At 31.7% G+C, this 18,870-nt stretch overlaps 1 protein-coding gene across 5 annotated transcripts in view; it reads left to right on the top strand.

Moving 5' to 3' along the window:
* The first annotated feature begins 4,687 nt into the window (after positions 1–4,687).
* Positions 4,688–18,870, top strand: part of LOC148625456 (UTP--glucose-1-phosphate uridylyltransferase-like) — a 38,819-nt gene continuing 24,636 nt past the window's right edge. The window contains exons 1-3 of one of the 5 annotated variants that reach the window (XM_088569006.1): positions 4,689–4,829; positions 9,783–9,812; positions 16,868–16,882. In XM_088569006.1, the coding sequence (XP_088425132.1) occupies positions 4,794–4,829; positions 9,783–9,812; positions 16,868–16,882 (81 nt within the window). In that variant the 5' untranslated portion in view covers positions 4,689–4,793. Of the gene's footprint in view, positions 4,830–9,782; positions 9,813–11,228; positions 11,253–16,867; positions 16,883–18,870 lie in introns of those variants that run through there. The other 4 variants (XM_088569008.1, XM_088569009.1, XM_088569012.1 and 1 more) reach the window with 4 other exon arrangements.

Genomic DNA, 18,870 nt, shown 5'->3' on the forward strand with positions numbered 1-18,870 from the left:
TAGTAAGAGTAGTCAAGGACGTTAAAAAACCCTTAGTAGTATCTATACATGTATAGTTAAAAGCAAGACATCAATCGTGGTATTTGGACTGGATACTTTAAGTAGTATCTAAGAGCCATGTATCATATATGTGATTAAACTAAAGGGTAACAAGCCAATTATAATCTAGTGGCCAAGCTTGTTATGATCTAAGACCAGATATGGCAGTACTACAGATTTATAGTTATGATATACTATACACATATTTATAATGATCTTATAATAGACGTACCCACACCCACAACTTTAAGTATAATATTACAGCTATATATGCTATCTTTAACGCGGATCTGTAAGTGTTTATAAATACCAACTGGTGGTAAATTGCTATATAACTATATATATATAAAGTTATGCAAAACACGGTCCTATCAAAAATTTGTAAGACAACCATCGACAAGATACACATGGCTTAAATTGCGAAAGTATATCTAAAAATGTGGAAAGAAAGAACACATTCAAGATCTAAAGATAGCTATACAAACAAAAACATTCTTAACAAAAGAGGTCATTGCAGAAAAGTGTGACATTAAATAGCATCATTTTTATTGAAAGGAAAATTTTTGACATAACAGAAAATTAGTGGTTGGTATGATAACAGTCTTTATGCCTGGGGCAGTTTGTTTATTACAGTCACTTTATAATGTTATTTTCCATCTAATTTGACAGCAATAAAATACTCTTTATCATTTTGATCAGGCTGAAATTGGAAATTCACTTTAATTAGTGCGTTTGTGTTCTCTTACGACTTTTTTTTTTATCAAACCCGACAAACAGTATAAGTGATCTAACGGTACTTTGTTGTTGCATAATTGTAAACAAACCAAATGCCACACAACATCCTCCCAAGTCAGGGTTTTGATTCCACCTTCGCTCCACACCTTAAATTCTCCCCCGTTTAACGTTTGAGGGACCGAAGATGGACTAAAAACTCTCACGGACTTGGGAGGATGGCTACATAAGTGATTAAAGGATTTTCTATGCATAATTATTAACAGTATGATTTCATATATTAATTATCATCTTAACCGGTTAGAAATTTCGTAGTCTTCAACACAGAGGAGAATCTTAACGTCTGGTAATTTGTTAATATGATAAAGTTTATATTTTCTGAAATATTGCGTTTGGCTCGGTCTGTTCGATTTTTTGAACATTTTTTATCATGTTTTTACTTCAGCAGTTTTGTGCTGCGAGATGTGTTCACCGCCGCAGGTGTCCTTTTATGAATTTTCCCTCGAATTCCCCCTGATATTGCTACTTCCTGACCAATTCTTCATTTTGAATTACATAAAATTCGTAGACATTAACTAGAAACTGAAGAACTCAACTATCTGCAAATTTAAAGGACTCCGTTTAAAACTCGACCTGCATTCCAAGTTTTTAATTCGGTACTATGTACATTTTTAAATAAAACGATAGATACAAATATTGTAGTATTTCACGGTAAATAGAAATGTATTCATATCTTATCCTTCGTAATCTTTAGTACCTTACTTATTTAAACAAACGAATAAACCCAGTTAACATTTGATAGCAAGTAATTTAATGTATACTAACAGTTAACCGAGTAAAGCAAGACACGTGACCAAGATTGATTGATTGATTGTTGGGGTTTAACGTCCGAGCAGCAATATTTCAGCTATATTCAGGCGATGAACATGAAGTTACATGACCAAGAAGTTAGATGTTTTGTTTATGGTGTATAAAGATAAGGGTGGGTGTACATGGAAATCAAAATCGGTCCGTTCAGTCAACGAGAAACTGATGGGTCCGGGAGATTTTATATTGTACATTTTACTTGGCTACTGCAGTGGAAATATATTCTATTAACTTCTCGTTTTGAAGTCAATTAGCAGTTACATTACGACTTAAATAAAGAAGAGTCAATAGAATATTGTACTTATCTGTTATTAGAATGGAAATATTCTTATAAGATTAATCAAAATAAAACCAAAACAACGAAACACTCAGAAATCTCAAATACCAGTATATACAATGTACAAAGGGAGATAACGCAAGTTAAATCTAGGGCATGATCCCGTCATGGTCTCAATATCGTATTAATTTCCCATAGATTTCTATAGTGAAGTGCATATTTTTAAGATTTTTTTTTGTAATTTGTAAATTGATTCAATAATACTTTCGCTTATGCATTTCTAAGGACATGTGAAAAAATAATTTCCCGCAAAGAAAATAGAGTGAGTCCACGAAGATCGGATAGGAAAGTAGTCTTGAACTATAAATAGCCATTTTCTCTACTTTCACTTTCGTTTTGCACTCATCAAACCAACCTTTTCAGTGGAACATTTTTATGTTATTATGTTAGATTTTCTTTTAAATAAGTTTTTCATCTTACAGTGTGATGTTTGTTGTATTTTATAAGTCATTCGTACACCCGCTCAGAAATATGCAATGCGATACTGGTACCTCATATTGCCTGTGGTTCCAACCTTGGAAATGCAGTCACTTCATTCATGATTATGGCAAGCCAAAGTGGACAAAAATCAATATTTTGTAATATTAGAAAATAAATTTTAATTTTACCAAATCATTTTTTAATATTAGAAAATATTTGTAAATATAATAAATTCATTTTGTAATATACAAAAAAAATAAACATTGAGAAAGGTATAAGAGAAAAGTAAGAACAGAAATAAAACTGGCAGCAGGATCAGCAGCAAAGAAAGTAACTAGTTCTTTTGATACTTTTTGTGATTCTGTTATTAATGGAAGTTGAAAATTATCAATCTAGTCACACATCTGTTAATTCAACTTTTTTGGTTTTGATGTGTTTACATTTTTGTTGATTTTGTTTAACAATAGATTTTTTTTAAAATCAACATTAATATGATTAAAAAATCAAATGAACATTATTGAAATGTTGTTTTTTTTTTCAAAACAGATCCTGATGTTTTGCAATTTGTCTTTATCTTTCACCCTGCCTTTTTATTTTTACCGAATTGTTCATCATGCACATGGATTTTTTAACCTTACATCATCGTGAATACCTTTTGATTTCAAATTTGATCCTACCGGTTTTCTTACCACCGTTTATATCATTATAGATATTTTAAGTGTCAGTCTCTGTAAGAGTCAGGCATTGGGTGAAACATGGTATGAAAACCCACCATTTTGAAAGTCTAATTTGACTATCTGTACCATTAGAATCAAGGAAAAAAGACGACATTTTCCATATCACTTTGGTAAAAATTGAGTAATAATTTCATTGAAATGCATTTAAAATGGGCATATCAAGAGCAGACTACTATTCCAAAACCTAATTTTTCTAATATTCTACTGAAAAATTTCTGAGCAAATCAAGTGATGCACTGATCACGTAATGGTCTTTTCAAATAGAGAAAGCATCTTGGAGTGAAATTATACTGTTAGATCGATGGGGTTTTGACACACATGTTTCTGATTTTTCCCATTTTGTCTGATTCTTGCAAAAGCATACATTTTATTAATACTTAATGGGTATCTAGAACAGGTGACCCGCGGAGGTAAATACGAACAGTTATTTTCAATTGAATCTCATCATGTTTACTACATGTTCCTTTCCATTTTGTGGTCTTAGATGTCCTCATCCTGAAGTCCTTTATTGGACAGCACGTCACAGAGTATCTTGCAAGAATCAAGAACTGTTCACCTTCCCGGGGTACATGCACTATGATTTTTGTTGTTTTTTTGTTGTTTTTGTTTTTTGTTTTTTGTTTTTAGGGGGTTTGTGTTGCTCATCTCTGTATGTATTATTATTATTATTTTGTCCGTGTTGTTGCATGCTTGTATGTCTATATGTGCTCGAACGTATTTGTGGCCATGAAAAAACATAATCAGAGGAAAATCCAGGGTTTCAGGTCAGAGAGCATACATAGAATTAAGAATAGTGGACAAGTGATTAATAGCCACGCTTAAAACAGAATAAATATATAGAATTAATGCCGAGTAAAGAGAGGCAAATTTGTTTTGTTCGGTGGGAGAGGGGGATGAATGTTGAAAAGTCAAGATTTCATGCTAAAAAAATAATTATCCAATTAAAGGGGGCGAACCCCCTCCGCATCCACCCCCTGGATCCACCACTGATGATCATTTTTGGTATTCTCATTACCACTGGCACTTCGATATTTTCAAAGAGTAACCAAGGGAACCAAGACCGCAGCGGCAAACAAAAGAATGCAATCCAGGGACAAAAACCAGACACGGAAAACAGACACACACAACAAAGAACATACACTATACAGTAACTAAAATCATACACACAAAGCAACAAAGGCAAGTGAGCAACTCCACTAAAAACTGGGAACATGGACCAGGTGCACCAGCGTCCTTAAATACTCAATAAATACTAAATACTAAATTTTATACTCGTTCAAACACAATTACAATGACTGGTTATGATCCATATTTTCATAAATACTAGTGTACAAATAATTATAATACAGTGTCTGAGTATCATAGAAAAATATCATAGACCAGACATAAAAGACATAAAATATAGCTGTAATGTTTCTTATGGCCAGTTTTGTTTTTATGGAGACAAAAATTTTCTTGGTATTTTTTTTATCATATTATTTTATTCCTGCACAAATCAGTTCACTAATTCCGGAAATCTGAACTTAACCGACATTATTCCGATTGTTCTTTTTTTTTCATTCGGATGCCACATCCGATAAATACCGAAAGGCAAAAAAATCCAACTTTCAAGGATATATTAATCTTTTCTGTACATTGACGGATTTCCGTTGCAATTTAAAATGACAACAAATCCAGTTGCTGCAACACCGACTACCGTAAGTTAATGCTTGGTATTGAATAGTTATTGTGCCATATTCATTATCTATTCCTCCCAGTCCCAGTCTCAGCTAAGTCCAAGATTAAGAATCAACTTTCAAGTCATTCACTGTCCAGGACCAGATCAGTGTTTTATCTATTACAATTGTGCATCAATATTCTTCAACTTAAGTTATGGTAACTTGTTAGTGTTTAACAAAACTACAATGTACAGTCTTATTGTATTATCATTACAAAGCTATGGGGAATTAGCATTTAGCAAGAGATGATATTTTCTAATTTTAATGCATATCGCTATAGTTTTGGAGATTGGACAGTATTAGTAAGGCAGTATGACAATACTGAAAATGATAATCTTGAAACGAGGTAAAGAATATCAAGCTTTGCTCCCTCTAATGATGATGACATCAAATGTCAAGTAAAACGCTAATATGAGGAAAGAATTTGCCTTTAGTGTAAGCGAAACATTTAGTAGGCTCCTTTAAAGTCCCTTCAATAAAACTGATAAAAAAGATATTCCAACTATTTGTAATTTTATCTGTAAAACAGTTCCGCAAAGAATGCTTTGTTTCACTACAACCAAAAGGCAAAAGTAAGTTTTTTTCATACAATGTATATACATGTATATCTTAGAAGTTCGGATCAATTATCATGTGGGTCTTTGAAACATTTTTTTTAGCAGGTGTTTTGATTACATTTCAAAGTTTTAATAGGAAGAGACGCTCATTGCAGCATTTTGCTTTGACAAAAGTTTCCCAAGTGGTCAATATAAAAGATAAATTAGACGAATTTCTATACTTCACTCACTTATAAAAATGTCCTGTAATTAGGGCAACCTCCCATTTAGAGTAATATGTAGTAGGTATTGCCTTGTAGTGAGTGTAGCATTTTTTGCCAAAAATTAGATTTCACTATTAATGGTGCATGCAGAACAACAGAACATCCATTCAAGTAGTACTTAGTCTACAGAGGTTGTTAATATACATAAAAAGAAATAATTTCTTCTAAAAATTAATAAAACTGAGTCTTGGACAAAAGTAAAAGGGACAACATTGTGACGTTCTCATAAGGTAAACATTGTAAGTACCTCCAAATCCTTTTTAATTGCTATTTAAGTTATATTTTTAGACATCCAAGACATTCTTAAATTTTTTAAATAATTATTTAGGACACGTATGGTTATTTTGCATTCTCTCCATGACATGTCACTTCCAGATGATGAATTTTTGTTCTCATCATTCTGCATCCTGCGAACTTGCACATGCATGTTGCCATAGAGCTCTCTGCTCCTGCTAAAACATTAGTACACATTATAAATATTAAACAAAAAATATATGATTGCAAAAAATTTGCATTCAATAAATGGTATGTCCTTGTCATCTTAGTTCATGTTTTGTCATCTTTGTCATCCACAGATAATTGTTTTTTATTCAATAGCTTGAATATAAGTATGGATCTGGATAAAATTTTACATCAAGGTTGGCTATTCTAAACTACTTTAGGATGGTTGGTTTCAGTTTTTGGGGTTATGGGATTAACTATTTTGGAAATAGGGGTCTTAAAGGAACCAGATACATGCATTTCATGATATTTAACTTTATAATATTCATGTGTTTGGATCACTATGAAATTGTATCACAAGGTTCAGTACCACCAAAGTTAGGCTAGGAATAATTATAGAAGTTGTTACCATATCTGTGTATGAACTATGGGTATAAAGAGGCTTAAGGGCAATAAGCATATTAAAAGTATACAGATTTCTATGGAATTGTACTATAAGGATCCACACCACAAAAAAGTTTTGATAGATACAGAGGGTAGTGGTCCTTACCTGTTTTGGAATGGAGGACAAAAATGGGGTCAGAACTACATGTAAGCATTTCTTCAACTTGTATAAGTAGGTTATTTCATTTGAATACAAATTTTAAAGATCTTTGACACTTTTTTTTGTGGTCAGAACATTTACATGTAAGTACTGGTCCATATGGAATTCAGACACTGCCTATGGTAGAGGTGTAGAAAAACCCACCATACAAATGTTGCTTTTTTGGTCTACATATTTTTATACTGTTACACAACAATAGTAATTTCTGTATAAGGATCTATACTTTTGAGAAAACCATACATTCTTTTCCTCATGAAGTCAACTAAATCAAACCAAATCAAGAATGGTAACTCTTACAAGGTGCCATTTTAATACACTGTATATAATTTTTATCTCAAAAGTGCAACAACCATATGACAAACTAAGACTGGTTATGTAGTCTGTTATATTTTCAAGTGAATTCTGTTTGTTTTTGACATGCATGAATCACTTCCTGTCCGATTTTTACTTAATTGTAATCATAGTTAGGAGGTCACCTGTATCATGTTTATTGTTTATATTTGTCCCAACTGTTCAGAGTTTTGACGTCTGTGGTTGTATTGAGCTGTGCCCTGCCCAGCATTCTATTACTTCTTACTATCAAGAATTAAAATTGCATCATTGATAAGGTATACTAAATCACCTAAAGGAAGGAGTAAAACAGCTTCAGAAAAAAATCTAGTCTGCTATAGTCCATGAAGTATAGTATTTGTGTGAGGTAAGTGAAACAGTGAAACCTAAAGTCAAAATTGCTTTTGAAGCAAATCAAAACTAGATAATCAAAGTATGATTTATTATATAATTTCAGTCAATAAAGGTATTACAATGTACACTACTGTCAACATAAATTTTTATTTCTCCACTCTCCGCAGTGGAGGTATTATAAATGGAGTCAAAGTGTCTCCAGTCTCTACAGTGTAGATATTATGAATGGAGTCACAGTGTCTCCACTCTACACAGTGGAGTCACCATTTCAAAAACTTAATAAATATATACTTTTCACTCATCAAAGTTTCACTTGTATAGACATTTATTTCCATTTGGTCTAAAATACAAACAGAACCCTGTCCTGTCTTGATAAAGAAATATCTTATATATGGTGTTTTAATGTTTTTCTTGGTTAGTAACAATGAATATTACTAACAGTCAATGATTGTCTATAATCGGTGTCACTTAACGGTATATGTCATGGCCAGTATATGAATAATCAGAATAATCTTATAATTATGTCATATGATTTTGATCATGCAAGTTGTTTTAACACAAGATATCAAATGTTTACCCTCCATAAGCATTGTTTGTTGATTACCTTGGTTTGTGACAACTCACTTCTTTCACAAGAAGTCTTAAGTGTAAACATGGTCGTATGCATTGACGTCACAATGAGATTTTCTATTCGGATGTTATAACTTACACTCGATTTTACACTTACTAATTTTGTGAAATTGACCACTGGACCTACAGAAATGAAATATCCAAGATCATAGACCAGAAATTATGGCTTCAAGACTTTGGACACACCCTAGTTCGAAATCCTGCTATTTTGTATTTACCCTTATGATAAAAAAAATGTTCAAAACATGATCTAGACTCCAGATGATGACATTGAATATATTAAACTTTAAGTGTAAGTGTTTGTAAGAATCAGGCAAAATGGTAAAAATCAGAAACATGCATTTCAAAAACCCACCACTCTGATAATGTAATATCACTCAAGGATACTTTCTCTATTTGAAAAGACTATTTTTTATCCCAGCAACACTGGCTTTGCTAAGACATTTTTCAACAGAATGTTAGGAAAATTAGGTTTTTTGACAGAGTTACATGTGTATCTGCCCTTGAAATGTTCATTTTCAGTGCCTTTCAATGAAATTATAACTCAATCTGCCAAAATGACATGGAAAATATTGTGTTAGATTTTTTTGGTGCGAATAGTCAAATTACACTATCAAAATGGTGGGTTTTTTCATACCATGTTTCAACCATTGCCTGATTCTTACAGAGACTGACACTTAATGACTTATAAACAATAAATGGATTTTCATTACAAAGTCTGAAATGAAATAATGATTCAACAAACTACCAACATATTTTTCTCAGTGTGATCCTTTTTTTGTACATGTGTACACATCTTGCAAATTTTTATTCCCCATGCATACAGGCACCTGGCAGGGAAGATCCTGCAAACAACCTTAATTCCACGTTTCAATAATTTGCACCCTTAGGTTTTTCTATGTGTACTTATAACTTGTTTTCTTTTTCTTTTTTTTTACAGTTTTATTCACATTGAATGCTGAATTTTTGTTACTCTTGACCTCTCTATTTTATTTATTTCACTAAAAGAACATTAATATTATGCTAACTGTTGCTTTTTTCTTAACAATTGATGTAATTTTACTTTTGTTCTATAAATAGATTTGTTGTTTTGATTTATTGAAAGAAAAGATGGATTTTAAAATGAGAAAAAAACTTTCCTCAATTGACATACTGTTGTTAAGATAGAACATCTTACCTTTCTCTCATAACAATTTCATTTCTGTGAAATTTTACTTTCATTACATTCCCATTGTTGTCCCAAAAAGGTGAATTTTACTGTAAGATTTGAAAAAAAAACTTACATTTATTTTAAGCCTCAATTGACACACTGGTGTTAAGATAGGACATCTTACCTTTCTCTCATAACAATTTCATTTCTGTGAAATTTTACTTTCATTAAACATTTAGTTTTTATTATTCCCATGGTTGTCCTAAACATGATACTTGTACACGTATGTGTTCCATCATACTAGGTATATCCAATATAAAAATTAAATATTTGAAATTTGAAAACCTGTGTGTTTCTTTGTAAATACAATAATTATATGTCGTCACATAACTAGTTCTTTACCTCATAAAGGACAATTTAAAGCACAAGCTATGGAATAGTGATACTTGATACTACAAATTTGCCTTCAAATCAATGAACAATAAATTCTAGACTGGGATTTGTCTCTACGTTTAAATGCACACATTGATTGTTAAAAAGTATTTTTGATTACTTGTGTGTTTTTGTTATGACGTGAAATTATGAAATTACTACTTTAAACAGGAAACAAACATGAACGATCGAGGATCTCTGGTAAGAATTAGTGGGTATAAACAGCTCAGGGTTTTATCATTGTTTATATAAGATAGTTTTTTGGTTTAAATTTGTGGCAACTGTTATTTTTGTGATTTCTTTTCTATACTTGAATGTTTTGTGATAAAAATTTGCATGTTTGTACACATTGCACTGTTTCTTAACAAACATTTTAGATTTGGATGTACTAGATTCCTAATGTTTATTAGATCTTTCCATCCATGTACATGTAAGGTTGGTTGTATACAGTGGCGAAAGGGGAATCCGCTGATTTGCCTAAGGGGAGGAGGGGCGTTCCACTTTTGCAGTGTTTTCTTTATATTCAATGAAACTTTTCTAGCAAAAGAGAGGCCTGGGTCCCGTTTGATCCACCTATGGTATGGGAAACCCCTCCAGAACTTTATACCGGGAGAAGATGTAAAATAGTAGGATTATCCACATGTACCTCCTTTTTAAGTCACTATCTGAAACTATGTAGGTTTTTTGGTATATGAATACTGTACTGAAAATTTTATATGTGGTATACTGGATACATTGATTTACAACTTTGGTAAGGTCACACTAGGTTGGTAGGTAGGTAAATAATTTTTGTTTCCCAAATTATTCCAAGTCAGAATTTAAATTTTCAATATAAAGATTACAGCAAAAAATATGGCAGGGTTGAAGTAATTTGGCATGATCACAACCTTTCCCCTTTGAAATCTTGGCACTGTGAAAAAAATATAACACAGTTAAACATACTTAAAATCAGTTCAAAAAGGTCAGTCCCTAAACCTGAAAATCAGAAAAAAAAAACAGAAAAAAAACTTTGTCAGGTTGATTGGAGTGTGGCAGATTTTTCATTTTGGCCTAAATAATTTTAGTTTAAGGATAAACATTCTTAGGGGCCTTATACATGTATTTCATGATTTTTAAAAAATAATCCAACTCAGCATAGCAGACAAGATCAAAGGTCATTAAATATGGACTTCAAATTTATTGAATGATGTTAGATATTTTCATTCTTCAGGTTTCATTTTCAGCTATTTAAATAGAATATGATAAGGTTAAGGTGAAGATTTTACCTTGGAAAGAACAAAATTAAAAATTAAAACTATAAGTGCAAATATTGTATCAATTGTGATTTGTACAAACTTGCAATTCTAAGGCCAAAAAAATATGTCTACTTCCTGCTACCCAACCTAACCTATTTGTTTATGCCCACCCTAAACATGTTACAGCCATTTTGGCTCAAGCACCATCTAGATTGTTTCCCCCTTAATTCAGTGTAAAATATTTTTGAAAAATGAAATAATTTCCAAACCTACCTACCTTATTTTTTTCTCGCTGGTAGCAGGAAACAAGACTGTATTTTTTGGGAATTTCATGTGATGTTTTTGTTTTTTTAAAGGAATACTGTGAAAGTGCTTTAATTCTTGGATACCAATTTTCATGGATAAGGTAAGAAACACAAGTTCATGGATTCTTTAATTCATGGTTTTTGAAGTTTTCGGTATACACATCAATGGAAAATCTCCTTTTTGATGGGAACCAAATTTCGTGGTTTGGCCTACCCACAAAAACCACAAAAAATTGGTACCAAGCGAACAATAGTACTTTCACAGTATACTGATACATGTATCTATATTTGAACACTGTATGTAATATTTGATATAACCTCCTTACATTTGTGGTATAGTCAAATGGTTTAAGATTAAATACATGCATTTGAAATATGAAGCATAACAAATGACCAGTTTAGAAATTAGTTGCTTAAGGAGTAAGACCTAGGGTAAGGGAGATAACTCTTAAAGTTGGCGATATGTTTCCATTGTAATCAATATCATCAAGCCTTGCAAGCATTTCGTTGAAACGGAATGAAATCAGATGCTTACATGATATTTATGTAAAGTGGTTTACACAAACATACTAATAATTTGTAAGAGGTATGTCCTTTATCTTAAGTCTATCTCCTAAAGCGAAGTAAATTTCTTCTCTGTTGAACAGAAAAGTGCACAGAATTTTGACATTTTAATATGAGAGCTTTGCATTTCTTAAAAGGTCTATACATGTAAACACTGCAGTATTTCTTGCCTCTGTGTCTTTGTGAATATTTTTTGAAATGTGCCCCTTTTTCTGAAGGGTTTTAGGAATACTTAAGATATTTTGGTACAATAAAGTCTAGGGTCAAATTTTTTCAAAGTTTAGAATTTTGCATTACACAAGAAAAATTATTTACATAGGGATACAGCATATAAATGCAATTGTATGGTTAAGTGCTTTTCTGTGTAAGAAAAAGGCAGTTAGTGAATCATGGTGGAAAAAACAAAATCTTATTCAAAATGTTATCTGAAATGCAGAAATGGCAATCATTTTTTTTAAGTGTCAGTATATCGAGGTATAAATTCTATGAAATGCATTGCATTTTAATCATCAAAGGGAGATAACTCACTCTCACCCATCAGGTCTCACTAACCACTTCTGGATCAAATGGCCACCCCCCCTATGTAGTACCAAAAACACACTGAACCTAGACATATGCATTGTAAGTGCATTATTTGTGTGTATTATGATTAAAAGTAGTCAAAATAAAGCTGAGAATGTGTACTTTAAAATCATAATGTAATTAACCACAAAAGTGTATGAATATTGTTTACATGTACGAGTAATTTGCCTCCATGCTGTCAGTTAGCAGAACAGGTAAAAATGAGGATTTTCAATATTATTTATTCAAGTAAATTTTGTGAAGAATTTCTACAATCATCGTACCATTAGCATAATGATTTTGGAAGCCTTATTTTCCAAGCTTTGCAACGGTATGCAACTTTAAGATGTCATTTGTCCTGGGAATTCAGAGTGAAACTTTGAAAATTACTTTTTTAACATGTAAAGTAATGGAAATGTTAGAAGTGGTTAGTGAGACCTGATTCTATTTGAACTCACTTTTCTGCATCCTCTGACACTTCTAAGACAATTGAACTGTCAATTTGTCATCAATAGACATTAAACTATGTGCCCACATTGTCAAATTCATGTATTTTTTTCTGAGCATGATTCTTACAGATTCCAACACTTAAGGAGGTAGACCTAGGGTAAGGGACATAACTCATTAAGTCAGTGATATGTTTGTATCATATTCAATTTCACCATAGCCTGTCAAGCTTTCATTTGAAACCGAATGAAATCAGTCCAGGTTACTTTGATGCTTGCATGATATTGATGTAAATGCTGAATACAAACATTCCAATGATTTTTATGAGTTGTGTCCCATACCCAATGTCTACCTCGTTAAGGACATTATATGGAAAATATTGTATATATAAGTCCATATTGTACTAAATACCTGTTCTATAGGATAAATTGGAGATGTCAATTCTAATTAGGGTCTTCAGTGTATTGTGGACAAGTACAGTACACTTAACTGTACAACTATCTGTTTATTATTCAGCTTCCACAAAAAATAAGTAAATCAGTCCCCACAACATACAATTCCCAGACACTTATAAGTGACAACATACATTGTTTTTGTATTACCTTGATTTGCATGTCCAATATGACAATCATTTGGATCTTTTGTGAATTAAGCATTATTTCATCTTATTTGCAAGTATATTATAGGGGTATTGCATTTGTATTGTTGCACAAGTTTGTGAGTTCTATATCATAATCTGTGAGGGATAATATTAACCAATAAAATGTTATAACTCTTTGATTACATTGTATGTAAGAATAGATATTTCAGATGTCATTTTGTGATTGTATAAATACAATACATGCTGTTACAAATTAATGTCATATTTAACTATTTCTAATGTATACAATACTGTATAGATATTGTACAATCAATTCTATACATTACAGATGTTGGAAGGACTGTTGCAGGTGTCAATTTGCAGTCACCAAAGATTTTCATTATTTGCGACAGCTGCTGTTCATTTTTACATTTAGACTGTGCCTTTAAAAAAAAAGAAGACGAAGAATTTCAAGAAAAATTAAAGTTAAATTGATATTCATATATTTCTCTAAAGACACATTGTTATGCCAAGTAAGAAGTTTTTTTCAAATGTCATATAGTTGTAAATGTAGTAGTCAGTTACTGCTCTCCATACTTACATTTTTTTTTTGTATAGTTACCTCTTTCCTTTGATGACATTTGGAAAAAAGATTCATCACAGGTTTCAATAATGTCCTTTTTCTGTTATGCATTTGCAAAATGTAGTTCAAGACATTGATTTGCTAATATAATTTTTCTTTGCATTGAAATACTTAATTTTGCACGATTGCACAATGCATTGTCAGCAAAGAATGAAAATGAAAAAAATGTCAACAGTAGAAATTAAATTAATGCACATCTCATCTCTGGCAATGGTGTCATTATTGTTTTCTGTACCTTTTCAATGTGGGCAATGTTTTCTGTAATGTACACATGCCTGCACTAACTTTTGACACCCACAATTTTCAAATGGAAAAATGCTTGCTTTTAACCAGAAAATAAATATAAGTATACAGTATAATACAATGGTATCAGTAATTAAATAATTATAGCACATCTTGACAACGTGGATAATCAAAGTAACATACCAAGAGTATTTGATATCATATATTATTATACTTCCACTCCAGGAGTGGGTGGCATTTTGGAATCACCTTGTCTGTTCATTGGTCCGTCCAAATTTTTTTCACATAAACCATGGCTCCAACTAGATGAATTAATTTCAAATTTGGTATGTGGCATTAAGTAGATAGGGCATACATTGCAAGCAATTTTGGTTGCTGTCCAGTATCAGCGCACTGTACAAGTGGGAGTATATCTAGTACATAGTAGGACAAATTTATGTTTCTATTTGTTTTCAGCACATACATTGTACATGTATTATGGAAATCATATCATGAAATAAATTTAACTGCTCTAGATGAGGCAGTGAATAAGTTTAGTTCTTCACAGTCACAGTAGAAATTTTAGTATTTCACACCAAGATGTAGGGACATTGGTGAATGGCCCCAGCTGTTTTAAAAACCTGCAGTTTTCCTCTGAAATAAGGTTGTTATCTTTTGTGAAAGTTTCCCTTTTAATTAAATGTTATGCCAAATAAGATAAATTATGTCCCAAGTATGAAGTGTTGAAAAAAGGCAGGCAGAAAATAATGTTCCTGTTCATAATTTCATTATTTATGCCTTGTCTTTTATGTATTAATGATCAAGATTTTGTACATTAACTTAATTATTCCAATTTTTTTTAAAAAATGACACATTTTCTCAATTAAACAGGACAGGGGTCTTTTGGAAAAGGCCAACACCAGGGGCGGAACCAGGATTTTAGATTAGGGGGGCACACAGTTAAAATATAAATAAACTTTTGATATATTCCTCTAAAGTGGGTGCAATGTAGAGATATCTTTTGTGGTAAAATTAGCGAGAAATTGAAGTTTCATCCTAAAACTGCCTAAATCTACTCTTGACGACCTATGGTTTGCAAATTTATGGGTGGAGGGGGGGGGGGTTTGCACACCCACCACACCCTTGCCTGAATCAGCCCCTGAACACTATCACTGTTGTTATATTCAATGCAAGTTATTTCAGTATTTGAAATGTACATACATATGACCATCCTTTTTGTTTGTTGAAACATTTAATAAAAACATATTTGTATAGTGTCAAAAAAAAAAAAAATGAATGTATTATTCAATTAAACTGGCAGCTTGTACTTCACAAGCTTACTGTAAACTAGCAGTCAGAATTTATACTACACCTGGTCTATTTGAACAGTCAAAATGCACTGATTGTATAATTACAAGTGAAATGTGGTCACTGATGGAATTGAACTTTCTGTTTTTAGAATGTTGCCCACTTGGAATCTAAAATATTATTTGTCTTTATAAATTTTTGTTGTACTATATATCCAGTTACTGTGCAATGACTTGACAAATACACTGTACTATTACATATGAATTCAGTTGGAACAGGAGAAAAAACTTGGCACACTGTGGTAGGCCTCATCTGTTGTTGTCATGCCCTTTATGTTATTGCTGAACATTGTGAATTATTCAGGTTTTCTTTCTTTTGCCATTTTCAGACTTTAAAAAATTATGAAAATGAACTTTTTTAATAGCAGTCTTTATAAAAAATCTTTATAAAAATCAGACAGGAGGTGATTCATGCATTTTAAAAACATGCTAATTTCACTTTTAATTCTTACTCAGAAACAGATACAGACAACATAACTAGTCTTAGTTTGTCATTCGCTTTTTGTACTAAAAAGATTCGGTATAAATTGGCACCAAGCTAGAGTAATTGTTCTTCATTTGGTTGAATTATGTGGGCAGTGAATGGATGCTTTTCTGTATAACATAGATCTGTATACAAAAAGGACTACAGTCAATCAAAATATATCATAATTATGAAGACAGAAAAAAGCATCCTTTGTTCAATGTGTTTTTTTTTTTTGCACCATGATTGACCTCTACCATTGACCCATGTCTGCATTTTATATAGATTGGTACATACAGATTGAAATATATAACTATATTTTACATGCAAAATATATCTATTTCTGTATGTATGTATGTATTTGAAGAAGCTTAAATATCAAATCCCTTTTTAATGAAAATGATTTGCCTTATTTGTATGAGTTCTTGCATCACCTGTTTTTGATCAAGTGCAGTTCACTTCGTGCAGAATAGTTGTAAACATGACAAGTTTATAGAATTAGAATCTATTACATGGATTGTTATACTCTCTCTCTCTCTCTCTCTCTCTCTCTCTCTCTCTCTCTCTCTCTCTCTCTCTCTCTCTCTCTCTCTCTCTCTCTATCGTCATGGTAAATAAAAGATAGTTCAGGGGTGGAAAAAAATGTTGAAAAATTGACACTTATATATACCATATCTTCACGAGCATGCACGAGAATTCATGCAACTAATTAGACTGTTATGAAATTATGCACTGAATGGCATGCTTTATTACATTATTTTATGTGCACATATACATGTATATTTACAATGATTTAGATCATGTTAAGTGACAGAATGGTAGGAAGCATGGCATGATATTTTAATCAATGCTTTTCATTCATTTAACAGCTGTTATGTAATGAGGTAAGAAATGTGGCTAGAAATAATTATATTGACTGAATTATCTCCCTTGCTTATTTTATTTTGAATTTTCTTTTAAATAAAAAATGTATTTACTGGTTCTGAATGTATGAAATACATGTAAAAAATATTAATTACTTTTTTCTATCTCAGAATTTGTCACAGATTTATATTGATAAGAATATTATATATAAAGTTTGAAGAGATCTTATTCATTTCAAGTGGCAAAGAGATCAAATCCCACCACTTTCAAATTTGAACTTTTTTATGATTTATCCAACAACATAAAATAAAGCAGAATTTAAAAAAATGTTTTTATATTACTTAGACATCTCTTCAAAGTGATTGTTAATTGATGATATAGCAAAGGGAGGTAATTTCTATAAATAATAGTCAGTGCTAGTGGGAAATAACTTGGTTCTTCTAATCTTGACAGTGTGATCTTTTAAATGTTTATTTAGCTTTAGAATATTCTTTTAATTTTAAAGTAAATCATACAACTTCTATTTTGCACTTTATTCTATCCAAATGCTTATGTGAGGTTCCAGGAGATGTGTATGATAAGATGATAAGAATTGTGGTTCATAAAAAAATCATTACAGATAAATGTTATTTGATGCTGTGTTTGATGTTATTACTTTCAAAAAAATCTTCTTCTCAGAAACTACTCTACAGAATTCAATGAATGTTTTTTATGTTTTTTTTGTTTTTTAGGGTATCCATAACAAAATGACTGTTTGGATTTTTGATCTGTTAAGAAACATGGCTGCCTTTACTAAAAATAGAACTCAGGGGTCATACAGTAGTTTTTTGCATATATCTCCAAAACCGTTAGGTTTGGTGACTTTGGCCAACATCTTTCAATTGCAGAAATATCCTTATTATAAGGCCTACAAAAGTCTCCAGGGATCAAAGTTGTCAGACGACTCCATGTAAGGGTTATTGCCCTTGAGAGGTGAAAAATGACTTCTTTTTTTACAGTTTTCAGCCTGTATCTTGAAAACTATGATAGATAGAATGAAACTTTCTATTGCTGAAATGATTCTTATTATTAGGCCTACAAAAGTCTTCAGGGATCAAAATTGTCAGACAACTCTATATAAGATTTATTGCCCTTGAAAGGCAAAAAATTATGTTTTTTGCAGTTTTCAGTCAACATCTTGAAAACTATAATACAAATGTAAATAGAATGAAACTTTCGATTGATGAAATGATCCTCATGAGAAGTCCTACCAAAGTTTTCATGGAGTCAAAATTGTTGGACAACTTCTTGTTAGAGTTATTGCCCTTGAAAGGCAAAAATTTAACCAGGTGAGCCATTGAGGCTCCTGGGAGCCTCTTGTTTTAATTATTAAAGGATGCAACTTCTACCATAATATAGGGTATTGCTTGATCTTTGTGGCTAAGAATATCATCAACTCTCAATTGTGTAGCATAGGAAGCAATAGCCTGAACATTGAAATTTTAAAGTTTTTACTTCATATTTAGAAATAGTGTTTTGCTTTTCTGTCCATGATGTCATAACACAAACATTAAGAACAATCTCATTTTTCATGCTTACAATGGGATAGCTTCATGATACACTGTAACATTTTTGTACTCAATGCTAAGATGCTGAACTATTGGCCTTTAGTTATGCTAAAATTCCTTCAAGAAAAAAGTCTTTCAAAAACAGTATATCTTTTCCTTCCAATATCATACATCATACTGCTTCAATTACATGACTACAATATAACAAACATATTGCTTGTTAAGTAAACCTGGAACAGTCTGTCTTCAGAGGTCTCTTCAATAATGGTGACCAGTATGACATACTTTAAAGTTGATATAACACTCCATTAACAAAGTTCCTTGATTTATTTCCAACCAAGATTGTTTAGTCTCAACATCATCAGACAAATATAAACTTTTGTTAAAATTATTCGTTCTCTACCCCTAATTGTGTTGCATCTTTGAAACTTAAAGGTTCAACTATGGGAGGACTACTGTGA

Source organism: Perna viridis, chromosome 2 (genome assembly GCF_037379345.1).
Source record: "Perna viridis isolate PV_CMFRI_1.1 ecotype Kerala chromosome 2, ASM3737934v1, whole genome shotgun sequence".
Taxonomy (NCBI): Eukaryota; Metazoa; Mollusca; class Bivalvia; order Mytilida; family Mytilidae; genus Perna; species Perna viridis.